The sequence below is a fragment of the Apium graveolens genome, chromosome 10 (assembly GCF_009905375.1).
Source record: "Apium graveolens cultivar Ventura chromosome 10, ASM990537v1, whole genome shotgun sequence".
Taxonomy (NCBI): domain Eukaryota; kingdom Viridiplantae; phylum Streptophyta; class Magnoliopsida; order Apiales; family Apiaceae; genus Apium; species Apium graveolens.
Genome location: NC_133656.1, coordinates 230,779,385 through 230,806,058, shown reverse-complemented (window position 1 = coordinate 230,806,058; position 26,674 = coordinate 230,779,385). Strand labels below are relative to the sequence as shown.

General features: G+C 38.4%; 4 protein-coding genes and 1 long non-coding RNA gene across 5 annotated transcripts; 1 reads left to right on the top strand and 4 right to left on the bottom strand.

Moving 5' to 3' along the window:
- Positions 1-2,211: 2,211 nt before the first annotated feature.
- Positions 2,212-3,978, bottom strand: LOC141691971 (uncharacterized). The gene is made up of 2 exons (XM_074496719.1): positions 3,369-3,978; positions 2,212-3,311 (listed from the first exon to the last, which is right to left on the bottom strand). Exons 1-2 carry the CDS (start codon positions 3,976-3,978, stop codon positions 2,212-2,214), a joined length of 1,710 nt encoding a protein of 569 aa, XP_074352820.1.
- Positions 3,979-6,903: 2,925 nt separating this feature from the next.
- Positions 6,904-7,233, bottom strand: LOC141691970 (uncharacterized). Its single transcript, XM_074496718.1, has one exon. The coding sequence runs from the start codon at positions 7,231-7,233 to the stop codon at positions 6,904-6,906; it is 330 nt and encodes a 109-aa protein (XP_074352819.1).
- A 3,660-nt stretch (positions 7,234-10,893) lies between these two features.
- On the top strand, positions 10,894-11,658 carry LOC141691969 (late embryogenesis abundant protein At1g64065-like). Its single transcript, XM_074496717.1, has one exon. It carries the CDS (start codon positions 10,894-10,896, stop codon positions 11,656-11,658), a length of 765 nt encoding a protein of 254 aa, XP_074352818.1.
- An 8,077-nt stretch (positions 11,659-19,735) lies between these two features.
- On the bottom strand, positions 19,736-23,186 carry LOC141693625 (uncharacterized). Its single transcript, XM_074498777.1, has 11 exons — positions 23,035-23,186; positions 22,738-22,941; positions 22,565-22,648; positions 22,360-22,482; positions 22,120-22,242; positions 21,814-22,032; positions 21,683-21,739; positions 21,472-21,562; positions 21,326-21,382; positions 20,177-21,088; positions 19,736-20,080 (listed from the first exon to the last, which is right to left on the bottom strand). The coding sequence occupies exons 8-10, from the start codon at positions 21,512-21,514 to the stop codon at positions 20,676-20,678; spliced, it is 513 nt and encodes a 170-aa protein (XP_074354878.1). The 5' UTR covers positions 21,515-21,562; positions 21,683-21,739; positions 21,814-22,032; positions 22,120-22,242; positions 22,360-22,482; positions 22,565-22,648; positions 22,738-22,941; positions 23,035-23,186; the 3' UTR covers positions 19,736-20,080; positions 20,177-20,675.
- A 97-nt stretch (positions 23,187-23,283) lies between these two features.
- LOC141689468 (uncharacterized) lies at positions 23,284-24,328 on the bottom strand. Its single transcript, XR_012562392.1, has 3 exons — positions 24,021-24,328; positions 23,550-23,632; positions 23,284-23,427 (listed from the first exon to the last, which is right to left on the bottom strand). It is a non-coding gene; the product is annotated as an uncharacterized LOC141689468 (long non-coding RNA).
- Positions 24,329-26,674: the final 2,346 nt, after the last annotated feature.

Below are 26,674 nucleotides of genomic sequence, written 5' to 3'. Positions count from 1 at the left end.
TAAAGATTATGTGAAAACAGCGTATGAGAAATTTTCTGAGATCCCTTGGGCCGAGCTAGGGCCGGAGGCCGCAGAAGTTCTGGAAGGGGTAAAGGCTCAGAAGGTCATGGAGGGGCCTGCCTTGAAGGGTGACCTATTGAGGGTGTGAGTAAAGATATCACTGATGAAGCCTTAGACCCCCAGGTGATGGAGCAAACCCCCGTTGTGAAGCCCTTGGTCATTGACCCCTCTGCCGGCGAATCTCCCGAAAAGAGCGTCGAGGAGAAGGAGCCTTCCCCGGCGGCTGATGCATTTGAGGCTACCCCTGTTCACAAGGGTTAGTATGTTTTATAATTTCTCACTGGATAAGCCACGAACTTTAATACCCTAGTATTGGGTGGGTTCTCTTGTTTCCTTAATTTTCATTATCCCGGGCCTTTGTGCCAAGACTTGTCTTTACCTGGATGAGGGTGCGGGCACCTCCGAATGCCTCGCAAGTTGTAAGTTTTAACAACTTGATCCACTTCTTGGTTGCTTTTCTAATTACATGATATGCCATCTTTCCTTAAGTGCTCCCATGCATACTCTAGGGTATTCCCTAGTAGGCTAACATCAACTTGTGATATATGCCTTTAGGTAAGTCTTAAAATAACCATCCTATCAGAATCTTACACATACCCTAGCTATATGATCTTGGGCTAATAACCTGTATTTATTCCCGTATATCCCCTAGGTATATTGCCTTAGGAATACATCCTCCACTTATCATAGCGAGCCTAAGCCGCATCTTACGTCCGTAGACCATAATTAGAATTTTGTTATCACTATATGATATCACTCCAAATTTTTGTTAAGTTATGATTTCTTGTAGTATATTTTGAGAGTATTTTCCTTACCTTTCCGTAGGTAAATTCATTACCTTTCTGTGGGTAAATTTCCTTACCTTTCCATGGGTAAATTCCTTACCTTTCCATGAGTAAATTCCTTACCCTTCCTGTGGATAATTCTCCACAAATAAGCTCAACCTTTGGGGGTAATATTGTGCAATCATTTTTCCATCTTACATACCCCCCGAGCCTTAAACATGTATATGACCTGTCTCACCAGATTTCACATAACATGTATTATTACAATATTCCCATGGCCATCCTTAGTGTATTCCACACTTATCTGTTTTCCGGGTGACCAATATATCTATATTTGTTTTATAGAATTCCAAGGTACCCATATACCCCTTGGGTTTTCCCACTAGCCCCTGGGTTTCCTGATTAACAGATCCTGAAGTTATTCCACTTCATGTTAGAGACAGGTTTTGAAGTATCCTTACTTCATTTTGAGTCTTACGCTTCCCGGCTTTCCCAAGCCATATGCAGCCCTTAGCCATTATCCGAAATTCGTATAGCCCTAGTGTCCCCAGGTTTTCCGAATCCATTCCGACATAATCCATGTTAAATTCATTTTTATCCATTCATAATATTCCATTTTCAATAAAACATCGAATTTTTTATTTTCCTTACAACCATCCTATTCCAAGGCTATTCAAAATAGGTGTATATGCATATAAACTTTTATTCCAAGTTATTAATTTTGCTTAAAATTATCCCATTTCAAGGCCAGACAAGATAAACGTATATGCCCATGTACATGTATGATACTACCCCCCGAGTTCTTTAGCATCAATAATATTTATGGTGAAGAACTAAAGCAGGAATTATCATATCAAGAAACATTCACATTCCTTAGAGCAATTATATTCTAAGTAATCAAGCTATATTTGTTTTAAACATATGGGCTTAACTGCGATAATTATGCAAAAACAAAAACAATAGTCGATATGCCAGAAGTAAATAAAGTAAAAACAAGTCATGATTTATTAAGGCAAATTGCCAGAACGTGTTTCCCCCGAAGGTGTACATGCACTACCTCCTGCCTGTCTACCGAAACAGGTTAATAAGCTGAACGAATAATCCCTAAAACATAATAGCCCTAAATAATAGGCTATCTTTATTTATCATATAGCCTGAAAGAGGCCTATGAGAAAATTACCTTGATTAGTTTACTGATAGTACTTCTTCAAGAGTTCAGCGTTCCACGCCCGTAGAAGCAACTTCCCGTCCAAATTTTCCAGATGATACGTGCCTTCCCCCAAGACAGTTTTTATCTTATACGGGCCTTCCCAATTTACCCCAAAGGCTCCATGTCCTGAAACCCTCATGCTGGGCAATACCTTCCTTAGAACGAGGTCCCCAACCTGCAACGGTCGGGCTCTAAATATAGCCGATGATTAACCTCATTATCCATGGGGTTATAATTATCACGCCTGAATGATCCAGAGCCTATCTCCACTAGGACCATAGCCTCACATCCGTAAGCCAAAGTGAATGGGGATTCTCCGGTGGTCGTCCTGGGCATAGTATTATAAGACCATAACACCAAGGGAAATTCTTCAGGCCAATATCCCTTCTTCTCCTCGAGCTTGGCCTTGAGGCTATGCTTGATTATCTTATTCACCGCTTCAGTTTGCCCATTGCTTTGAGGGTGACAGACTGCAGAGAAACCCTTCTGGATCTTTAAGTCATCACAAAGTTGTCGTATTTCCTTACTGTCGAATTGCTTTCTATTGTCCGAGATCAACTTATAAGAGACCCCGAATCTGCACACAATGGCCCGAAAAATGAATTCCTTCAACTTGGCTGCAGTGATGGTAGCCAATGGCTCAGCCTCTGCCCACTTGGTAAAATAATCAACGGCTACTACAGCGTACTTTACCCAACCTTTTCCTTTAGGTAATTCCCCAATCAGGTATATCCCCCAGACAGCAAAGGGCCAAGGGCTAGTTAGGGGCTTCAAAGGTACAGCAGGGTTACTATTTAGGTTAGCAAACCTTTGGCATCGATCACACGCGCGGGCAAACTCATGGGCGTCTTTCCGTAGAGTTGGCCAGTAATATCCATGTCTCAATATCTTATGTGCAAGAGAAGTTCCTCCGGCATGGTTCCCGCAAATACCCCCATGTACCTCCCGCATAATGTAGTCACATTCGTCTCCGGCTATACACCTTAAAAGAGGCCTGTTAAAACCCCTTTTGTACAGATTTTCATTGTATATAACATACCTCGTTTCCTTGTACTTAATCCTCCTAGCCTCATCTTTGTCCACAAGGAGTGTTCCTTTTGTGATATAGTCTAAAATGGGAGTGACCCATGACTCTTCCCTTTGGACTTCTACCCCCATGACCTCAGCCTGAAAGATACTAGGCTGCTTTTTGATCTCCAGGGGTATTACCCCCAACAGTGTAGCCTCCCTTTGAGATCCTAGTTTAGCCAAGGCATCTGCATCCGCATTTTATACGCAGGGAATTTGTTTCAGGTTAACTTCCTTGAATTTACCCATCAGCTCTTGTGCATGCCTCATGTATAGGTCGGTACGGGGGCCTCTAGCCTGAAAGCCTCCTTTAATATGTCCAACTACTAGCATCGAATCACTAAACACATTTAGATTCTCAACTTTCATCTCAAGGGCCAGCTTCAATCCTGCTATTAGTGCCTCGTATTCAGCATCGTTATTGGTTGCCTTGAAGCCAAAATGAATAGAACTTTGGAGTTTATGCCCTTCAGGGCTAACCGGCACTATACCCGAGCCTGCTCCATTCCCATTCACAGCCCCATCAACATACAAAGTCCACCAAGGTGAGCAGTTTTCCATGGGGATTTCCATAGGTGTTGATTCAGTGACACATTCATCCCCATTTACTTCACAAGAAGAGGGGAATTCCAGGAAGAAATCGGCCAAAGCTTGCCCCTTAATAGCAGTCCTGGGCTTATACTCCACATCAAATTGCCCCAGCTCGACAGCCCATTTCATCATCCTTCCCGAAGCTTCAGGTTTGTGCATAACCTGCCTTAGGGGAAATGAAGTTCTGACTTCCACCCGATGTGCTTGAAAATACGGCCTCAACTTCCTTGAGGCTAAAATTAGGGCATAGGCCAATTTTTCCATATTCGTGTACCGGGTCTCAGCGTCCAATAGTCTCTTGCTCACGTAATAGATAGGGTATTGCACCTGCTCATCTTCCCGGACCAATAGTGCACTGATTAAATAGTCTGAGACAGCTAAGTACGGCAGTAGGGTTTCTCCCTCCAAGGGTTTAGACAACAATGGGGATTCCCTAGCTGTTCCTTGATTTTGGTGAAGGCCTCTTCACATTCGGCTGTCCACTCGAAGTTCTTTCCCTTTTTGATAGCTGAGAAGAACTCATTGCATTTGTCCGATGATTTAGAGACAAATCGGTTTAAGGCCGCTATCCTCCCCCTAAGGCTCTGCACCTCTCGAACGTTCCGAGGGGATCTCATTTTTAATAGCGCTTTGATTTTAGCGGGGTTTGCCTCAATACCCCTGTGGTTCACTATGAATCCCAAGAATTTCCCCAACTCTACCCCGAATACACACTTTTGGGGGTTTAGCTTCATCCTGAATTGTCTTAATATGTCAAACATTTCTGAAAGGTGTATTACATGATCCCTTGCCACCTTTGACTTTACTAACATATCTTCCACGTATACCTCCATGATTTTTCCAATTTGGTTCTTGAACATCATATTGACTTGCCTTTGATATGTAGCCCCAGCATTAACCAGGCCAAAGGGCATTCCAATATAGCAATATAGCCCTCTGTTAGTAATGAACGATGTATGTTCTTGATCCGGCTCATACATAGGGATTTGATTATACCCCAAGTACGCATCCATAAAGCTCAGAAAGGCGTGACCTGCCATTGAATCCACTAGTTGATCAATACGAGGTAATGGAAAACTATCTTTTGGGAAGGCCTTATTCAAATCAGTGAAGTCCACACATGTACGCCATTTTCCATTAGGCTTCTTAACCAAGACAGGATTCTCCAGCTACATGGGGTAGAATGATTCCCTTACTAGGCCGGCTTTTAATAGTCGGTCGACTTCTTTTTTTCAGAGCTGAAGCCCTTTCCCCACTCATAGCCCTTCTTTTCTGCCTTACAGCCCTCTTATCGGGGTCAATATTCAGATGGTGACACATGACTTTAGGATCCACCCCTATCATATGTCAGAATGACTCCATGCAAAGATATCCAGGTTCTTCTTCAAGAACGATGTCAGGGCTATTTGCAATTCGGCACTTAGCTGTTTTCCAATTTTGAGTTCCTTTGTCGGATCAAAATCATCTACCATAACCGAGACGGTGTCTCCAGCTGCACCTGCCTTTTCACTCAATTCTACCATTCAAGAATCAAGGTCTATTTGCACCCCAGGTTGAGCCTCTTTAGTTTTCTCTTTCTCGGGTAAAACATCATTGGCATCAAGGTTTTCAAAATCACTGTCATTGACCTCTTCAACTACCCCCTCCACCAGGGGTTCTATAACTTCTGCGATTTTCCCAATTTTCGGGGCCTCCAACAAGAGTACTTCTTTATGGGTACATACCCCCTGAAAAGAGGCAACATCTATGTATGGCTCCTCACCAGAATGTTGCACAATCATAATTGCATTGAAAGATTCTCTTTTTGACTTTACTTTCCACTCTTGAGGGGTATTTCCATTTTTCTCATTAGACGGCTCTAAGTATCGGCAACACTCTTCACTTGAACCCCCATCAAACAGATGCCTACTTGCTCGCATAGCCATATGCAGAGCTCTGCTGTAACATTCCCTAAAGTCTGTATGGCAGCCCTTTACCCATCCAATTTCATTAGGGGTAGGGAATTTTATAGAGAAGTGATGAATAGACATAATAATTCTCATTTCCCTTAGCAGGGGTCTGCCAATAATCCCATTATAGGAGATATCTTCATTTACCACCACGAACTCGATGATTCGCGTGGCTGTCTGAGGCTCTTCCCCCAAGATAACAGGCAATTTAATTCACCCCACCATCAGGACAGGGGGCCGGTAAATCCGTACACATCATTATAGCAGGGTAATAATTCACTGTCTACTAGCCCCATTTTTTGGTAGGTGTTATAGGCCAAGATGTTGATGAAACTTCCATTATCCACCAATATTCTGTATACATTAGCTCCTCCAATTAAAGCATTTACGACTAAGGCATCGTTGTGGGGGTGATGCACGTGTTAGGCGTCTGCCTCTCTGAAGGTTACGTCGGCTGATTCCCCCTTAAAGTACTTGGGAGGCCTCTCTGACAGATTACAGACATTAGTGAGGATTGGCCCCCTTGCCTCGTGAACATAATTCTTCATGGCATTTCGGCTTGAGCCCCCAATATAAGGACCTCCGATGATAGTATGGATTCTTTTGGCCCTTACGGGTCTCAAGGGATTTCCTTTTTCCCCTTCCTTTCCCGCCTTATCTTCTTATACCTTTTAGCTTCTTCAGCTACAAATTCCGTCAGAAACCCGTTTCTGATCAGATCCTCTATGTGGTCCTTCAAGTGACGACATTCCGCCGTCTCATGTCCATTAGTATCATGGAAAGCACAATATCGAGCCATATCCTTCCTTCCAGGCGGCCCATTTCGGGATGGTTTACAGAAAATGCCACTTTTGTCCCCAACTTCAAGGATATGCCCTATTGGGGCAGTTAAGGGGGTATACTCTGTATACCTAGCAGCCTCTCTTTTGGCGGAATATTTATAACTTGCGCTCCTTTGAGAGCCAGCGGTATTCACCATAATTGGGGCTTTCTTATCATCCTTTTCTGACTTCTCCGTCTGGTTTCCACTATACGTGGTCATCCCGTATGAGGTCTTACGAGCATACCCCCTTCCTTTGGGGTTATAGGACCTATTCCTCTTATTTTTACCCCAATTTTCCGAGCCTCCTGGGTTATTGTCCCTTTTGAGTTTGGCCAGAGATTCCTCCACCACCTTGTGGGGCTCTGCCTTGGCATAGAAGGCTGCTAGAGTCCTTGGCTCTCGCCGCTGAAGTTCTTTTCAGAAATCCGTTCCTAGCTTAACCCCGGCTATCAGAAAATTCTTATAAGTCTCTTCTGAGGCTTTCCTTACTTTGGGTACTTCATCGTTAAAACGCTTCAGGTACTCGTTCAAAGTCTCATTATCCTTTTGTTTGATATTTGCCAGCGTATTGGCGGGTGGGGTGTATGCTACCGATGCCCGGAATTGGGACAGGAACATTTCGCTCATCTGCCTCCAAGACCTAATTGAATTAGCTGGAAGCCTCTTAAACCACTGGTGAGCGTTATCCCTTAGTGTAGCAGCCAGTAGACGGCACTTAGTCAAGTCATTAATTTGGTATACCTCCATTTGTGTGTTAAAGCGGCTCAAATATTCCACGGGGCTGTGATTCCACTGAACTTTAAGTCCCCTACCCCCCGTAAGAATGCGGAAGAGGAGAGTCTCTCACTCTTCTGGTAAAGGGGGACGTGACAGTCAAATTAGAGTGTGCATGCTTTTCGGCTTTTAACCTTCTCAGGGCTACCCTCAAGTCCTTCACCTTATATTACTTGTCTTCTCCATCCGAGAAGAGACTACCCTCAGCATCTGAATTATCAGTGGAATCCCCACTGGAGGGTATCACAGAATTATGATGAGAGCTAGCACTGCGCTCCTCCTCTTCCACAACCGGGGTCTTTACTGAACGGGATCTTCGGTCCTGGGTATGAGACCGAGAACCTGATTTCTCCCTCTGAGAAGCCCGAGAGACTGTTTTTTCTCTTTGAGACCCCTTCGAGGCTGATTTCTCTGTTTGTTTTCGCCATTCATCTCTATCTCGCATCTCCATCAGCTTATAACGCAGGTCCTTGTTACTCAACTTCTCCCTCATCCTATCAAACACGTTGATGCTACGTGTGGGGGAACCCTCAGACTCGCGATAGTCCTCCTCATCGGTATCCCAATCGGGATTTTCCTGATCAGTTTTAACATCAGAAAATGTTGGTTTCTTCTGATCGTCTTCCAGGTCCTCTTCTTCATCATCAAAGTTAAGGCGAACCGAAAAGACTTGAGCCTTTTTAGCCTTTTGGCCACTACAATCATATTTTCGCCTCCACCTTTTCATTCTTAGAGACTTCTTCTCAAAGGAAACAATATTTTGACTCATCTGTTCAATCTTCCCGAGGAGCTCCGAATTCGTAACTCCTCCATCTCCTTCTTCACGGTCATTATGACTCTCACTTAGTGTTCGTTCATTACCGGAACTTCCCGACATCTCTCCTCTCTAGAGATTAATTCAAGCATGATATCACCCCCTCCCCTCCTTCTAGCGCCAGAAATGTTGTGAGAGGAAAATGGTACGACACTTTTTGGAGAAAATTGCTGAAATAACGGGAAGCGCGCCTCGATTTAGGCCTGATCGACGGCATACTCGTGACAGCTGTATACTCCTAACTCGCCGGAATCCGGTGGCGAGCAAGGCTGCGTTTGGACTGAATTTGCAAGGTTCCCGAGATGTGGTGACTGAATAATTCCTACTCAATCATAGACGTACTCGAGAGATCTCACAAAATGCTTCTTCTCAATTATTAGCAGAGAAACGTGTATGTGTGTAACCCCGCAAATGGCCTACATATCCTATATTTATAGGAATCAAGCCCCCATGTAGTTCTAGTTGCTATAGGACTCCTTATCAGATCTGCCAACCACGTTTTTGCCCAGGCATAGGGTTGTTCTTGATCCTTATCCGGCTAGGTTTAAGCTAAGATAAGAGTGTTCTACTTCTAATACACCACTAACCTTTACTTATCCATATAATTATTGTATTTATCAACCATTTATATGTATATTCCATACATGCATTAAGTTAATCCGTTTATAGGTAGTTGTTAGTTGCTAGGAATCGTTCCCTTCTTACTGTCCCATTGTAGAGTCCGTTTTTTACTACAACACTGTCACTGTAGGCCTCTTACCGTCATCTGTATAGTACCAGCTAAATAGCATACCCTGAAGACTCTAGTGTCTTGGCATACCCCAGAAACCCTAGGGTATTAGGCATACCCCAGAAACCCTCGGGTATTAGGCATCCTTTAAGTATGCTTCCAGCCTTTCTTTGCTAATACCCCTTCAGTAGGGCAATCCCCACCTTGCGTATACAACAGTAATACACTCGGGTCCAATCCCCCTGCTTTGCCATCCATAAAGCCCATTTCCCTTTATAAGCCATAAATCCGGCCCACGGTTTATTTTAGGCCCAACATTTACACTACCAAACAGCTCATTTTAGGTGTCCTAAAAGTGTAGTCACATCATGTGTCAAATGCAGTTAGGTGATCTCTTTAGAGTTTAGACTGATCCACGCTTAATTTGGATACAAAAACTTATTGGTGAATGAATATAGCTTGGGAGAATATAAAACAAAAAAAAATCAGTAGAATAATTAAGACGCCTTATAAGTATATTAAGTTGTAATGGAAGAGGTAGGAGTAGTGAATGCGCGGTTGAGTTTATCTTCTTATACAGAACCATAAATATCTGGAAAAAGACATGTCGAACAGATAGAATGGGCGGTACTACATTCAGAGGAAGTGGTGGTCAAGTTTAAGACAAGATCCCCTGGTGCAAGGGAATTAAAGAAGAAATGCCCATGGAAAAGAAGCAATCTGCATCTGTCCAGGAAGGAAGGGACCATAGACAATACCTCTGAAGTCAGACCTCAAGTATTGTCCAATGTTACAATTTGCAACACTACTTGATGTTATGGTGGGGTAAAGATGTGGGCTATTCTTCACTTTTACCACAACTTCAAGTGATGACTGTTTACAGAAAACTTTTCCATTAGCCCGTTAGCAAGCCGTGAACCTTTTCATAACCCTCTTTCACAATCATTAGCATGTTACTGGTTTTTTGTGTTCAGAAACCTATTAGGTTAAGCTGTTACTCTCATAAGCATTAACATGTTACTGATTTTTCCATGTTTGATGTTTCTATTAGGTTTTGTTCTCATTGTTGTAGCACGTTGGTACTTCTGAGATTCGTGGAAGTACAGATACAGTTCAACTATTTTCTGTACAGGCGACATCCTCGTCCTGGAGACTTCCTTTCACTAGTCTCAATATAGTGAAAACCAAATGTTATCTTACTCGTCTTGTGGATAACAAATAGACACTTGACCATACCAACTACCTATATAGCTAATGGTGTTCCTAATTTTTGTAAGCCACTTGGCCTCGATATAAAAACTGTAATAATATATTATTCGCCTTGTTGATGAAAAATAGACACTTGACCATAACCAGGATTTGAATAGCTAATGGTAATGGTGAAACAAATAATGATACATTGCAGAGTATTATCATTGATTATTCAAACTACAACACACACTTATCACCAGCTAATTATCCTGTTCCATGGCTCAACGCTACACAAAACATAAAAGTCTGAATAGACACCGAGCAAATGTAGGCCCTAAACCACAAGACTGATCAAAGAAATTGCAAGTTGTAAGCAGCTAAGGCCAAAGCACTAACAGTAACACTAACACCCACAGATATGGTTCCAACAACATTAATAAGACAATGAAATGATAACTATAGCTTTCAATAAAATGATGCACTTCCAGTCTGGAGGATTACTACAACTTTCTTCCATGGTCCAAAACACTAATTATTGTCAGAAACTACTATATCTATGTAATTATCCTCTCATCATACTGTACTGAATTCATAGAATCCACTATCCACCCTACAAAACACAAATAGCCCACAATATTAGACTCAAGAACCATGCTATTGCTTAGTGAAAATTGAAAAACAGAAAAGTTCTAACTTTTGTCAAATGCTAATTAGATGAATCACATTTATCTCATGCAAAGTTTCTACAAGATGCCCCATATGACACTCCAAGTCTAGAACATACTTTTTCTTTATAACTTAAAGCATATCCATCTACATTTTATCCCTCACCCCATCCCCACAATTGCAGTCTTAAAATCCGATACAAGCACACGAACACTGACTGCAAAGAGAAGTTATGGAAGATAAGGAGGAGGAGCATCAGCCATCACATCCCTTGGCTTGCAGTAAACTTATCGAAGATAAGGAGGATGAGCATCAGTCATCACAGCCGTTGGCTTGCAGAAAGCTCATGGAAGATAAGGAAGAGGAGCATCAGCCATCACATCCATTGGCTTGCACAAGTTGTCATGCACGATTAGAAGAAGAGATCGCGTCATCAGAGAAGCAAACGAAGCTTAAAAACCGCCTGAAATATTACTTGTTCATCGTTGCACTCACTGCACTTGAGACAGGCATTATACTACTCTTTGCACTGACAGTTCTCAAATTCAAAACTCCAAATTTTCGCGTTCGAGCAGTAGCAGTCCAGACCTTAAGAGTTGGCAACACATCCAACCCTTATTTCAGCATTGCATTCAAAGCTGAATTCAATGTGAAGAACAGAAATTTCGGTCATTTCAGCTATCACAACACTACTGTATATTTCTATTACGAGGATGTGAGGGTAGGAAGGGCTTTTATTCATAAGTCTCGAGTCGATGCAAGATCAACCAGGAAGTTCTACATAAGTGTGAAGTTGACATCTTCATATGTATCAAGAAGTTCAATACTATTTCTTCAAGATTTGAATGCTGGAGTACTGCCAATAAGCATGCAGTCTAAACTGAGAGGCAGAGTCACAGTGTTGAAGCTTTTAAAGAATGACAGAGCAACCAATTTGAATTGTAACATGGATGTTGTTGTCAAGAAGAGACAGCTGAGGAACTTGAAGTGCAAGTGAGTGGCACTTTCAGAAATAAATTTGATTTTTCTGCAAGATATTTACCAAAAAAAAAATTATGGACTTGTCACAAGATCGAATTTATGAAATTGCCACAAGATTTAATATTTTCTAAAACTGTTTGCTGTTCTTTCATGTTGCTCTTTTAGCTTGTATATAAAGTTGCTTCACATTTGTTTCCTGAATATTTTAAATAACATATAGGTCGACTTTAAAATTGAAAGTATGAAAATCCATTCAATATTTAACCGAAAATGAAAGAATCTACTTTGGCCTTGTAACTTCGCAGATTGTTAATAAAAAAGTTCAAAGATTGTCAACTAATCTTAACAATTAGAATTAGATGTTAGATTGATACTCCTATATTTCCACAAGTCATTAAAGACGCACCCCAACCACAGCACTGGTGGTCACATTCAGATCTAATTCCCTTTATATTTTTATTTTTTTTGCCAAGATTCCCTTTATATCTCTAGACATCAACAAATTTCAAACATTTTTCGCGAGTCAACAAATTAAAGCCAACCTCTAATTATTCATTTTCGCAGTATGTGTTCTACGTTGTAACCACACAAATCTAATGAAAGTTGTATTGTTTCTCTTCTCCCTTCTAATCATTGTTAATAAAAAGTAGCACTAGATTTCAAAAAAACAATTAATAAATTATACTTTGTTAGTGGGCTTGGTCTAATTCATTGAACCTGGAGATGCATATATAAAATCTGATCTGTAACTAATATATTGAATTAAAATATAAATCTGATAATAATGTGGGTGTTAAGTGAAAAAACTGTTACAAATATTTTAAATTCAAAATCTGATCAGTTTTGATTTTATTTATTAATGGAGCAGTTTAATTCATATATTAATTGTGTGGTCAGTTTCACTTTTCCTCTCCAATAAATAGAGGCTAAAGTGAATGTAATTTTTATACCACACAACATTCTCTTCTCTTCTTCCTCTCGGCATTTCTCTCCCAAAAACACAAATTCGAGGTGTTGTTACTTTAGTTTTTCGACGACTGAGGTGCAAGTCGAGGTGGAGGTTTTGTTGTTGCTGTTAACACAAACTCCGAGTTGTTTTATCATGGTGGAGATATTGCACGCATCTCAAACGCAGCAGGTAGGGGCAATATTCTCTTCAAGAACAGTCAGGGCTTCGAGCAAGGCCTGGTGACTCAGCTGTGATCGTATTTTCTTGACGTTTTGTATATGTGCACCATTATTTTCAGACACGTTTGAAAACTATGGTTACGGGTACATCTTCGTTTTTCTCTTCGTTATTTCAGTTACTGATTTTGTTTACATGAATGCTTTGTTTTGTTAACTGTGGTCTTGCCCTGAACTTGCTAAATTTTATATATACCTGCTCCTATGTTGCAATATTTGTTAGTGAAATTTACAACATTCTTGAAGAGGATATTAGTTATTTAGAATTTAGCATAATGGTTAATGAAAGTGAGGTTATCGTTGGTGGTGGTAGCGGTTCGGGTGCAACTGCTGGGGCCATTGATTGGGTCACCTATAGTTTCCCACAAGCTGTTGAACTAACCGGTTTACCGAAGAAATTCAACGATGGCATTGGCTTTTCTCACTGGCAGAAAAGGATGAAGTTGTGGCTGACTATAAAGGGTCTTTGGCCGGTTGTGGAATATGAGAAACCAGTAGTGGATCATGAGAAGGCTGACACAGTTAAGGTTTTCGCGAAGTGGGCTGAGAAGGATGGAGTGGCTAGGGCGGCCATTCTGGCGGCACTAAAAAACACTTTGTTTGATGTCTATTCTTCTGATGCCTACTCCGCAAAACTCTTATGGGAGAAGCTGGACCAGACACATAATACTGACTCACAAGGTCTAGAAAAGTATTATGAGGCAAGGTTCCTCGAGTTCAAGCTGGTGGACAATAAGTCCATGACTGAGCAGGTGCATGAGTTCGAGATGATAGTGCATGTTTTGAAGGAGTCTGGAATGGACCTCCCGGAGAAGTTCAAGGTGATGAGTGTGATTGAAAAGCTCCCGAAGTCTTGGGAAGAGTTCTCTCTCTCCCTAAAAAAAACAGAAAAGGAGAGATCACCTGGACCAACCTTATGTTGGACATCTCGGTGCAAGAACAACACAAGTCCAAACAGGGACATGTGATGCCAATTGAACACAGTACCTCGAAGGTAAACATAGCAACTGTAGGACATAAGAGGAAGGCTTTTTCTAAGAAAGCTAATAGTAATAAACCTAAGAGTGACAAGGACAAGGCCAAGAAACCCAAGGCAAACAAACCATGCTGTTCTCGTGGGCAGGTTGGGCACTGGAGTAAGGACTGCCCTACGAAGAAAGCGAAGAAAACCGAGGTAGCACAAGCGAATGTTGTGCTTGGAACCGCAAGTGGGCCTGTAGTGAACATGGTCGTTGGTGAGGCTACGACTTCTGAAACCGACGTTGACCGGTATGTATCCTACAAGCCTGTAATATTTTCTACCTATATGTCAAATAAATGGTTGATAGATACTGGAGCTAATGTACATATTTGTGCTGATATTAGTTTATTTGTATCTTATCTACAGAGTCATAGCCTGACTGTGAAGATGGGGAATGCTAGTGCTGCTCAAGTACATGGAGTTGAAAACGTGGATCTGAAGTTCCCTTCAGGACGTATTCAATCTCTGACGAGAGTGCATCATGTTCCCAACATGCGTAGAAATATAATAAGTGGAAGCTGTTTAGTTTCCAGTGGTTTTGAAATTTCGTTCAAATGTAATAAAGTAGTTCTTATTCGCACTGGTACATTCTTTGGCAAGGGTTACTTGTCAATTGGTTTATTTGTTATTAATGCGGATCCCGTTTTGGGAAATTTGAATAATAATGTTATTCCTTCTGTTAACTGTATTGAATCCTCTAATATATGGCATGCTAGACTAGGTCATTTAAACTTTGGTGCTCTTAAGAACATGATGAACTTAGAGTTGATTCCAAAACATACCATAGAAAAGAATTATAAATGTCAAGTATGTGTGTCTGCTAAACAAATAAGGAAACTTTTTCATAACATTGTTAGGGATTCAGACTTGTTAGATTTAGTACACACTGATATTTGTGAATTTGGTGGTGTGTTAACCAAGGACCAGTTTAGATACTTCATTACTTTTATTAATGATAGTAGTAGATACTGTTTTATTTATTTACTTAGACATAAGGACGAAGCACTTAGTAAATTCATTATATATAAAACTGAAGTAGAAAAATAAACTAGTAAGTTACTTAAAAGGTTGAGATCTGATAGAGGTGGTGAGTATACGAGTAATGCTTTTAATGAATTTTATGCAAACAATGGTATAGTTCATGAAGTTACTCCACCATACACACCTGAGTCTAATGGGGTTGTTGAGCGAAAGAACAGAACATTTAAAGATATGATTAATAGTATGCTTATTAACTCTGGGTTGCCTAAATACATGTGAGGAGAAGCTCTAAATACGGCTTGCCATATTTTGAATAGAGTCCCTCTGAAACACATGGATAAAACACCCTTGGAGTTATGGAAAAGCAGGATGACTAGTCTTAAGTATCTTCGTGTGTGGGGGTGCCTTGCTAAAGTGCTTGTTCATGAACACAAGAGAAAGAAACTAGGTCCAAAGACTGTTGACTGTATCTTTCTTGGATATCTTGAAACCACTACAGCTATGAGATTTTTAGTGTTAAAATCTGACATAGATGGTATAGTGGTAAACACGATAGTTGAATTTCGAGATGCGACATTCTTTGAGGATGTCTACCCTATGAAGACTGGAATACTTGAAACGACTTCTGAGGAAGATCCTACTCACACATCAAGTTCTATTCCTGATCATGTGGAAAAGATGACAAATGTGGGGGCGGAACCTAGTAGTAGCTCTATTCCTAAGGAACTAGAGGAACCAAGGAGAAGTATGTGTGCAAAGGTAGTCAAGGATTTTGGAGGTGATTTCATCACTTACAATATCGAGGACGAACCTTTAACTTTCCGACAAGCTATGGATTCTTCTGAGTCAAGGCACTGGAAGGGTGCTGTAAAGAGTGAAATTGACTCTATTGTTTCTAATGAAACATGGGAGTTGGTTGATCTCCCTCCAGGGTGTTCTACTATTGGGTGCAAATGGGTCTTTAAAAGGAAGTTGAACCCTGACGGCTCAATAGACAAGTACAAAGCTAGACTGGTAGCTAAGGGTTTTAAGAAAAATGAAGGAATTGATTACTTTGATACATACTCTCCGGTTGCAAGAATGGTAACAATCTGAATGCTTATAGCATTGGCTTCAGTCCATGGTCTTATCATCCATCAAATGGATGTAAAGACGGCTTTTTTTCATGGTGAACTTGAAGAAGAGATTTATATGGATCAGCCTGAGGGATTTATTGCATCTGGCAATAAAAGAAAAGTATGTAAGTTGATCAAGTCCATCTATGGCTTGAAACAAGCTCCCAGAGATTGCCATAAAAAGTTTGATGAAACTGTATTGCCTTTCAGTTATAAGATTAATGAAAGTGATAAGTGTGTCTTCACTAAAGTTAAAGGTAATGAGTGTGTTATTTTGTGCCTATATGTGGATGACATTTTACTGTTTGGAACCAATATTGAGATTATTAACGAGACTTAGGAATTCTTGAAAAGGCATATTGAAATTAAGGATATGGGTGAGGCAAGTGTGATTCTTGAAATCAAACTGATTTAGTCCACTGAAGGAATAACCTTGACTCAATCTCATTATATAGAGAAATCTATACTTGAGAAATATGGTTATTCACAGTGTAGAATCGCTAGTACACCCTATGATTCGAAAGTTGCCCTTGTCAAGAATACTTCAGGAGTGCCTGTATCTCAGTTAAGGTATTATCAGATTATTGGGAGCTTGCAAAAATGTACCTTAGTTTACACTACAGGAGATTCCCTGGTGTGCTTGAAGGGTACAGTGATGCAAGTTGGATAGCTAAGAAGTCTGGTGCCAATGGAGTGACTGGATACGTGTTCACCCTGGCTGGTGGAGCAATATCCTGGAAGTCAAGTAGACAGACTATAGTTACTCAGTCTACTTTTGATGCTGAGTTGTGTGCACTTGATTCCACAGGGACGGAGGCTGAATGGTTACACGGACTTATGTCTGCGATACCTGTTATAAGCAGACCGCTTCCTGCTATTGCTATTCACTGTGATAGTCGAATAATTATCGACAAGATTAGCAGTAAAAAGCATAATGCTAAAACTAAGAGACACATTCACGTTAGACTCAAGTCTATAAGGGGTTTAGTGACTGATAGAATCATAGCTATAGAGTTCATAGGAACTCAGAATAATACAGCCGATCCTCTTACTCAAGGACTGGAACCTGCAGTGGTCCTGAAGTCAAGGTTGGGGATGGGACTGTCAACCCATCATAATTCATCAACAGTGGGAACTCAATACACATGAGAGGAGATCCCTCGAAGTGTATTCAATGGGTAATAACAAGCTGTAAGGATGAATTAGTAGTACCTTTGCTACATAGATGATACTATAGTATCTGAGTCAATCCCCTGTAAACCTAGAAGGTACTGACACAGCTAGAAAAGCAAGAGTGTTAAAACTCTGAATGAGGTCAAGTCATTTGAGAATTAATATTTTAATTCAAATTTATTTATCAGTGACTGAATTATTATTATTATTATTATTATTATTATTATAATTGTTGGGCTGGGTTCGATACTGAATTGGGCTAAATCACTTTGTTAGTGGGCTTGGTCTAATTCATTGAACCTGGACATGCATATATATAATCTGATCTGTAACTGATATATTGAATTAAAATATAAATCTGATAATAATGTGGGTGTTAAGTGAAAAAACTGTTACAAATATTTTAAATTCAAAATCTGATCAGTTTTGATTTTATTTATTAATGGAGCAGTTTAATTCATATATTAATTGTGTGGGCAGTTTCACTTTTCCTCTCCTATAAATAGAGGTTAAAGTGAATGTAATTTTTATACCACACAACATTATCTTCTCTTCTTCCTCTCTGCATTTCTCTCCCAAAAACACAAGTTCGAAGTGTTGTTACTTTAGTTTTCCGGCGACTGAGGTGCAAGTCGAGGTGGAGGTTTTGTTGCTGCTGTTAACACAAACTCCGAGCTGTTTTATCCTGGTGGAGATATTGCACGCATCTCAAACGCAGCAGGTAGGGGCAATATTCTCTTCAAGAATAGCCAGGGCTTCGAGCAAGGCCTGGGGAGTCAGCTGTGATCGTATTTTCTTGGCGTTTTGTATCTGTGCACCATTATTTTTAGACACGTTTGAAAGCTATGATTTCGGGTACATCTTCATTTTTCTCTTCGTTATTTCTGTTACTGATTTTGTTTACATGCATACTTTGTTTTGTTAACTGTGGTCTTGGCATGGACTTGCTAAATTTTATATATACTTGCCTCTATGTTGCAATATTTGTTATTGAAATTTACAACAATAATTAGCCAAGAAGCTTAAGAAGCTTGGTCACTAAAACAGTCTTTCTAAATACCTAATAACCGTTTAAAAAACTGGATTTCATTTGAAATTCAGGATTTGATCAAATAATCTGCTAGGAAATTGCATTTTAATTTCATTTAAGATCCAGGCATTCAAATATTAGTATAAATAGCTTTGTTTTATGTTGTAAGTACTTTGAATCCTTCAGCCTTGAACATGAGCCGCATCATTTGATCTTTGAGCCATAAGCCTTATTCTTGGTAAACCACCCTTTGTTGATTTTCAAATACCAAACCACACAAATATGTTACTACTCCCCAAATGTATACCTACCAAACACCAAACACTGGAAGAGAATTGTTTGGAAACACATAAACTTTTATACCCCAACCATTCTTTATAACATCAAAGAACTAAACCTTTAAAAATCATTATTCGTCTAATACCTAATCCTTTTACAGGCTGAAAACTGTTTCTCATACATACCCTGATATACCCTTGTGATACCCACGAATTGCAATACGCTTTTATTCAAGTATTTTATCCTCATTGATTATGATCTTGTCTTATTGAAATATATTCTTTATCATACTGAACTGTTTTAGAATTGGATAGTTTTCTTATGTGGACCAGATTCGTGGTCGAGGTAGGTCAATGTGTGCCTTGGATCTAGTAATTAGAGCAGAGCTGCGTGCCTTGCTCGGGGTTAGTGCGTGATTGATCAGCAGCCTAACTTTGGTTTTAAAACTTAAAATTAATATCCAATTCTAACGATTATTTAACAATAAACTTGATTCTTCTGAATCATCCCATTTGAACATTGTTTAACCTCATTTATCCCTGTTATGACTTGTTGAGCTAGTTAGCTCACTATTGTGATTTTTTTTATATATTTTATAGTTAAAAATGATGTGGATGATAGTGAAGTTCCTCGGTCCAAAGTGCGATATAGGATTCCAGTTTGAGTTGGATCGAGCTAGCAGAAGCTTCATATGGTAGTGAAATAATAAGATTGTAAGAATAGTTTCATTATCAGTTGTAAGTTAAATTAGTTGGGATTTGGTACGTTGTAATAAAAGTTAAGGTTGTGGCTTTTTTCATACTTTAACCTGTTGCGATCCGTGGTTATGTAAACCAGGGTCATTGCAAAGAATATTTCATATACAGGTTTATATATTGTGTATGTGTTGTGGACCCCAACTTCTGACCCGGGTTTGGAGGGCGCCACACCATGTACCATGAAAGCATTGACAGTGACATACCCCAAAGGGTCAGTTTCAGGATTTGGAATCTCTGCGGAAACAAACTTGTCAACATTTGCTTGCAAGTTCAACTTCGAAGCACTGTCCGGCCATATAAGCATGTGCACATACGGGAGACCGCGCTACTGGAACTCTCATACATACATAAATGTCAAACAAATAGAAAAGTAGGTAAGTACTTCCACATTTCTTATAACAAAGGTTATTGCAAAAAAAATTTCATGACAATCTGAACATTACCACCAAGGCAAGTTCCAAAATAGTTCTTTTTCTTGATATCATCAATCAGCTGGTCTAACTTGAGTCTAAAGACACGAGCCATGACATCTGGTGAATTTTTTGGTAGGCAATGAGGGAGCAGTTTCATCATCTGTATGACTTCATCCCATAAGGGATTTGTTGTCATGGTAAGGAAAATGTCAGGGTGACCAATATGCCAACAAACGGCTAGGGCATCCTGAAAGTTTTGTTGCATGTATCTACGTGAACAAACAAATCCAGCAGGAAATATAAAACCTTTACCCATATTTGATGTACCAGAGGTACCCTCATTCAAATTCCTTTGAATGTTAGTATACAGCTCTGAACGCAAAGTGGTTTGGTTCATACGAAACCACCATAGACGGGCTTGCTCAATAGTGGATAATGCGTCAACAACATATTGCTGGTAAAGTCTAAGACGTGGAGTAATTGCTGCCAACAAATTTTTATTAGTTACACTGGAATCTGAGTACAGTTTCAAAAAAAAATTAATTACTTCTTTACTAAAGCAATGGGATTATAGATTACCTTCAATGGTGCGAACTTGGAATTTGTAAGAATAATAGTCTTTCTGCGTTATATATTCTCTTTTTTTGCTTGATTTATCATCAACCTTTCCATATGGAATATTTTTGTGAAAACCATCTGAACCATGAGGAAACAATAAAGGGTATTGTAACGCTATCAGTTTTGGAAGAATGTCACTAATTCGCTCCAAAACTTTAACATGAGAATCTATAACAATATCACGAGAACCATCAGTATCATCCATGTCCCCAACCATTATACCAGCTACCTCATCAGATGGCCCGACATGATTCTCACGACCACTTTCAGATCGACAGACCTTTAGTCTAATTTCTAAATCTTGCACCCCATCTTTCTCAAATCTGTCGCGAGCTGTGTGAAATTCTTTGACTAACTCATTTGTCTCATCTAACATTTTTGATAATCCAGCCACTATATCAACATCAAGTGGATCACCCCCATCAATATTAACCCATTTTAGATGATTACTAATTTCATTCTACGTGTCATAGATATATAACTGACGGAATTTGGGGTCTTCACCATGTTTGGGTATTAAAGAACCAAATAAATGGAGGTTTTGTCCATTTAGTCTACAGATGTAAGGCCCCCCACCGTTATTGATTGAATTATCAACCTTCCCACCAGTGGACGTGAATACAAATATACAATTATACAAACGCATACCATCGGTAAATCTCTGAGAGTATGCTTTATCGTTATGCAGCTGCCAAATGAAAGAAGGAGTTGGTTTTTCTTTGGGTAGTTTGATTTGACCTTTGGCACAACACAGGGAAAAACTAGGTATTCCGCAGGTAACGCTTTTGTTAACACGTTCTTCCTTCCACATCCATGATTCACACTTGCTACAACGGACATTGGGAGGGCCTAGTGTAGCGTACTCCATTATAACTGCATGCAAAAAGTCCATAAAAGTTTACATTACATAAAAAAATTTCAGGAAGGGTATTTGATTAGGCTGTGTATAATGGCCTCATCTTATATCCAGTAGGAAGTTTCATTTCCTCGTAGGAGGCACAATTGATATCTTCCTCGTAATTTGCAACCATTTCAATTTGACCACATAAGCTCATGAATCATATGAAGTTCCTGAATAAATACTGCCTACAATTATATCAATATAAATACCTTCCTCCGATTCGCCATCAGACTGATCACTATGCATTCCGGCAACATAGGAGAACTCTGAAACAAATTCAATGGAGAGGTTACTTAATAGCAGCATTTTTTTATGTATAAAACTCAATTTAAGTTATTACATATCACTGACATACCATTGTCATTATTGAGATCATAGCTTTCGTCATGAACCTCCATCTCATTAAAATGTAATTTATGTGGTGGGCATTTAAGTCGATCTGTACTCTGTTCAAAGGATTCAAAACTGAAATGTTCGACATCATATGCGCATTAACAAATTAACTACAATTAATGGTAACATTTTAGATGTTACACAAATGAGAAATTAACTCCAAATCATATTACCTAGGTCGGAGAACACATCACTATTATCACTGTCCATGTCAGACATTTCGTGAAAATCTGCAAAACCGGGAATATGATTTTTTAGTTTGCATCAACTATGCTGAAACATGCAATTATACAATTTATGTTACCTATCACATCTGATTCTAACTGAATAGGCATCTTCCCTTTGTCAACAAATGTTAACTGACTACTCTGAGGATGAACACACCTTTCTTCGATGGTACGTTTATCATCTGTACATCGGGTTATTTTAATTCTCTGTGTACCTCTTGTTTTTGCAAAAGGCAGTGTTATACTCGTGCTAAAATTTGGTATGCTTGTTGTGGCCATTGGTACGTTCTTCACGCCTATTAGTAATGTGCCATTTCATTTAGAAACAAAAATGTTCAAATACTATATTTAATATATGGTGCTTAGAGGGAGAGATAAATTACCATGATTTTCTTTAGTACTTATAGGAAAAGTTCTGGATGTTTTCCTATTTCTGTAGGTCAAATTCGATTTTTTATGAGCCCCATCAATCCTCTTTTTATTCCTCGTATCACAATTTCTTCCAACTGGAAACAATTAACTCACATCAATCAGTTGAACTAATGTGCCATTTCACTTAGAAACTAAAAATGTTAAAATATTATCCCATTAATATATGATGCTTAGAGGGAGAGCTTAATTACCATTATTTTCTTTAGTAATTGTAGGCAGAGTTCTGGATGTTTTCCTATTTCTGGAGGTCACATTTGGTTTTGTATAAGCCCCATCGATCCTCTTCTCATTCCTCGTATCACAATTTCTTCCACCTGGAAACAATTAACTCAGATTAAGCAGTTGAATGAACATGTCATATTTGTCTTGGTTATTATTTTCTATAAAGTAACTTACTAAATGGGGAAGTTGGTACAGAAGGTTGCGCAATATGTGTTTTTTATGGAGGAACATTCTCCTTGGGTACCACATGTGATCTACCTGCAATATGACAAAAACTTTGAAATTTTTGTTAGACATGTGACATGTAGTAATACAACATGAGTTGGTTCAACAACGTGAACACTTACGTTCAATACATTCAGCATGCTTCCGTACAAAGTTTGATTTCCCGAGAACAACTGTTTCCTTGACAAATTCAGACTTCGCAGAGTTTCTTGCACCTAATGAAGATAAAGGCGACAGTGGGGTAATTCTGGAAGTTGGGAAAACAGGTTGCACACTCTGTTTACTATGTGGAGGGACATTCTCCTTGGATACAATCCGAGATTTAACTGAAATAAGACCACAAAATTTATTATGTTTTCACAATATTTGACGTATACTAAAATTACAGAATGAATTTGTTTAATAATGTGAATACTTACGCTTAATACATTCATCATGCTTGCGTAAAAATATGGTGATAATAATACAGTTATGTCCGCCCGAAGATCAGACTTCTCAGGAAATGTGGTATTATATAAAAACCTCAAATTTGATGATAAAGGCGACAATGGGGTAACGGACTCCACATTGTTTACACAGTCTCTAACTGTCAATGAATCAAATTATAATAATGTTATTAGAAGGGCAAACTTTCTTGTATCATCTACTTAAAAATCTAAAATTACCATTTGGTGTAATGGGAATATGGTTTTGAGATTGATAGTTTCCAAAACAGCTTCCCTGGCTTGGGGAAAGAGAAACCCCGTGATTTGTTCGTGCTTTCTTGGACACTTCATTGGCAGATTGAGAAGTTGCATTTGTCGTAAAACCACCTTAATCATATTATTTAGTAAGAAGCAAGTAAGTAGCTATAGTTTAGTATCATATAGTAAGATCATCCTTGAAACACACATTTACACATTAAAGATATGCAAAGTAAAAAGCAAAAACTGACCTACTGCTTGAACAATATTCTCGGGTTGAAGTCACTTATTATTACGAATTTGTTCCATTCTTTCAAGCAAAAGGACATCAAATCTGCTTACAATTCATAATATTAATTCTACTTTAGTCAAAACTCAGTAAATCGGGTAAGATCAGAAATTACAAAAAAATAAAAATATTACAAATTAAAAGACGAAGAAGGTAAATTTTAAAGACTAAAAAAATAAGTAAAATCAAAACTTTCCTAATTTATTATCGGGCATTTATGATGTTCTGGGTATTCAATAATAGAGGAGGTATATTTATTATGCAACCTAACATTAAATAACTTGTATGTTCAATCATTGAAACATTAAACACGGACTTGATTCTTAAATCATTGAAATATTAAACAATACCAGAAGATCTGAGAATCAAATTAACACAGCAGCAGATCTGAGAATTAAATTAACAAAGGAAAATTGAAGGGGAAAACTCATACCCTAGGATATCGCCGGAAAAGCTTAGAAGCGGAAGAGGAAGGGTACGAAAGGCGGGTAAAAACTAAAAGTAAGTATTGAAGTATTGATATTGATTTTGATTTCAAATTTGAACTTCAGATTTGACTAAAGCTACAGAAAACACTCCTAAGGCCTTTAATGACCGGGACAAACAGTAGAGAAACCGGGTAGTGTTATCAACCAAGAACAAAGAACCGGGAGTGGAGAAAAGAAGAGGATAATTGAAGTGTGGTAACCGGAAGCACAGGTTTTGTATTTTGGTAAAGGGCAGTGTATGTTTTTCAAAGAAACATAGGTTAGTAAGGAGAAGTAAGGTGATAAGGCTGAGTTGAAATTGTTATTACAGAGGTTTTAGGAGGGTATTAAAGTAATAAGCTGTGTAATAAGCCTTCAGGCTTTATATATTAAAGGGATAGGTGGGTACAAAATATTTTTAATATGAATACGCGAGGGCTATGTAGGTAATTACACAACTTGATTAAAAAATTATTGATATAATTAAAATATACTATATCCTAGTATAACTCCCCCTACTTGGGACCAATTTTCTCAATGAGTAAAATTGTAAAACAAATAAAATTTTCCGACCCGAGCATAAGAGAAACAACATATTTATAACTTAAAAATATAAATTATAACATTAAATAAATAAAATTTTCACTTACCAAACACATCTCATACTTATAAATAAGATTATCCAAACATCTAAATAACTTATATACATTTTCAACTTAAAATCTATATTATTATATTAAAGACGAAACATTCAAAGTTTGGTTGTTGGTTGTGGGTGAAAAACTTAAATAACCATTTTTAAATAACAATCGCTCAAAATACCCACAAGAATTTTAAGCTGCCCAAAATACCCACCAGATACTCCGTTTTCAATGGAGCATCAGCTTGATACTCCACTGCATAGAAGTATCAGGATAATACTCCTTTGTCGGTGGAGTATCGACCCATATACTCCTTTGTTAGTAGAGTAACATGTGATATACTCATTTGTCAGTGGAGTATCATCTAAAATTTTAATGTTATTAAATTTTACTTTTATTCATGTTTTAAATATTTCAAAAAAATTTAAAAGTGATACTTCACTGGGAAATGAGTATCAGGACTGATACTCCACTCACAGAGGAGTATCAGCCATGATACTCTACTCACAAAGGAGTATCGTGGAGTATCATCCTGATACTCCATGGAAAGTTGAGTATCATCTGATACTCTAGTATCAGTTGAGTATCTGGTGGGTATTTTTGGCATCTTTTTTCAGAATGGGTATTTCAGGCAAAAGTACATCTAAAAAGAGGTATTTTGGTAATTTTTTGTTGGTTGTTGGTCGTTCTATTATATTAAAAATAGAACACTTAATATTATATTTAAAATAAGACACCTAAAATTTCTCGCCTATCAATTCTATTATATTTAAAATAAGACACTTATATTATGACACTTAATATTATATTTAAAATAGGACACCTAAAATAATCGTCTATCAATTATATTATATTTAAAATAGGACACTTATATTATATTTCTATCTATACTATTATATTAAAGACGAAAAATTGAAAGTTTGGTTGTCGGTCGTTGTTGACCGTTAGATATATTCTTAATAAATAGTATTATTTAAGAGGTATAAGGTTCGAATCTTGTCGGAAACATATTAAAATTATAAAAAAATTATTATTTTTTAAGACGTATAATCAAAATTAGAATTTACATCAAAACAAACGTGCATCGCACGGTTATATACTAGTAAAAGTTAATCTCAAACGGGCTCATAATAGTTCTTGTCTTCCGTCCACAATTTCAATAAAATCCGGTTTTCAGGCTGGTATAAATCAGTTCGGTCCGGTCCGGTCTGGGAACCCGAAAGAGCCAAGCCTGTACTTGATCAGTTGATTAGAGCCGACAATTCCGTACACGACACGGTAACACGACACGAAAACGATACGAAAATAACAGGTTTTGTTTGACATTTTTGGTACACGAACACGAAAGTACACAGATGGATTTAGTGTCGGTTTTGGGTTTACACTTCGGTACACGAAACAAAAATACACGAAATAAATAAATATTTAAATAAATTTATTAAAATTATATGAATATATATATATTACAATAATATTTTACATATAATATTTACAGAATATAGATACAAAATAGATTCAAATTTAAATTTCATAATACTTGTCTGCACATGAGTCTTTATAACTTATTGACTTAAGATTCGACTAGTAAAAACTTAATATTTAAATATATATATATTTTATTTATCTTTATTTTTATTATTACTTTTAAAATTACACGAAACGTGCACGAAATGAAGGCACACGAACACGAAACGAATACTTAACGATTCGGGTTTGGATTAGACATTCATGACACGAAACACGGATGTACACGACACGAACGAATTGCATCAGTGTTTATTCAGTATTTTTTCATTAATTTGCCAGTATTATTGCATGGGCTGGTTGGGAAAGACAACATATCGTGCACTATTCGGACATCTTGCTTGGGCTAATTGGATAATTGCAACGGGCTTTTATGGGATCTCGTCTTCCCAAACTTAATTATAGTAGCTCCTTGTTCTGTTTATTTAGAAGTAAATAGAAATGCATTGGTCACC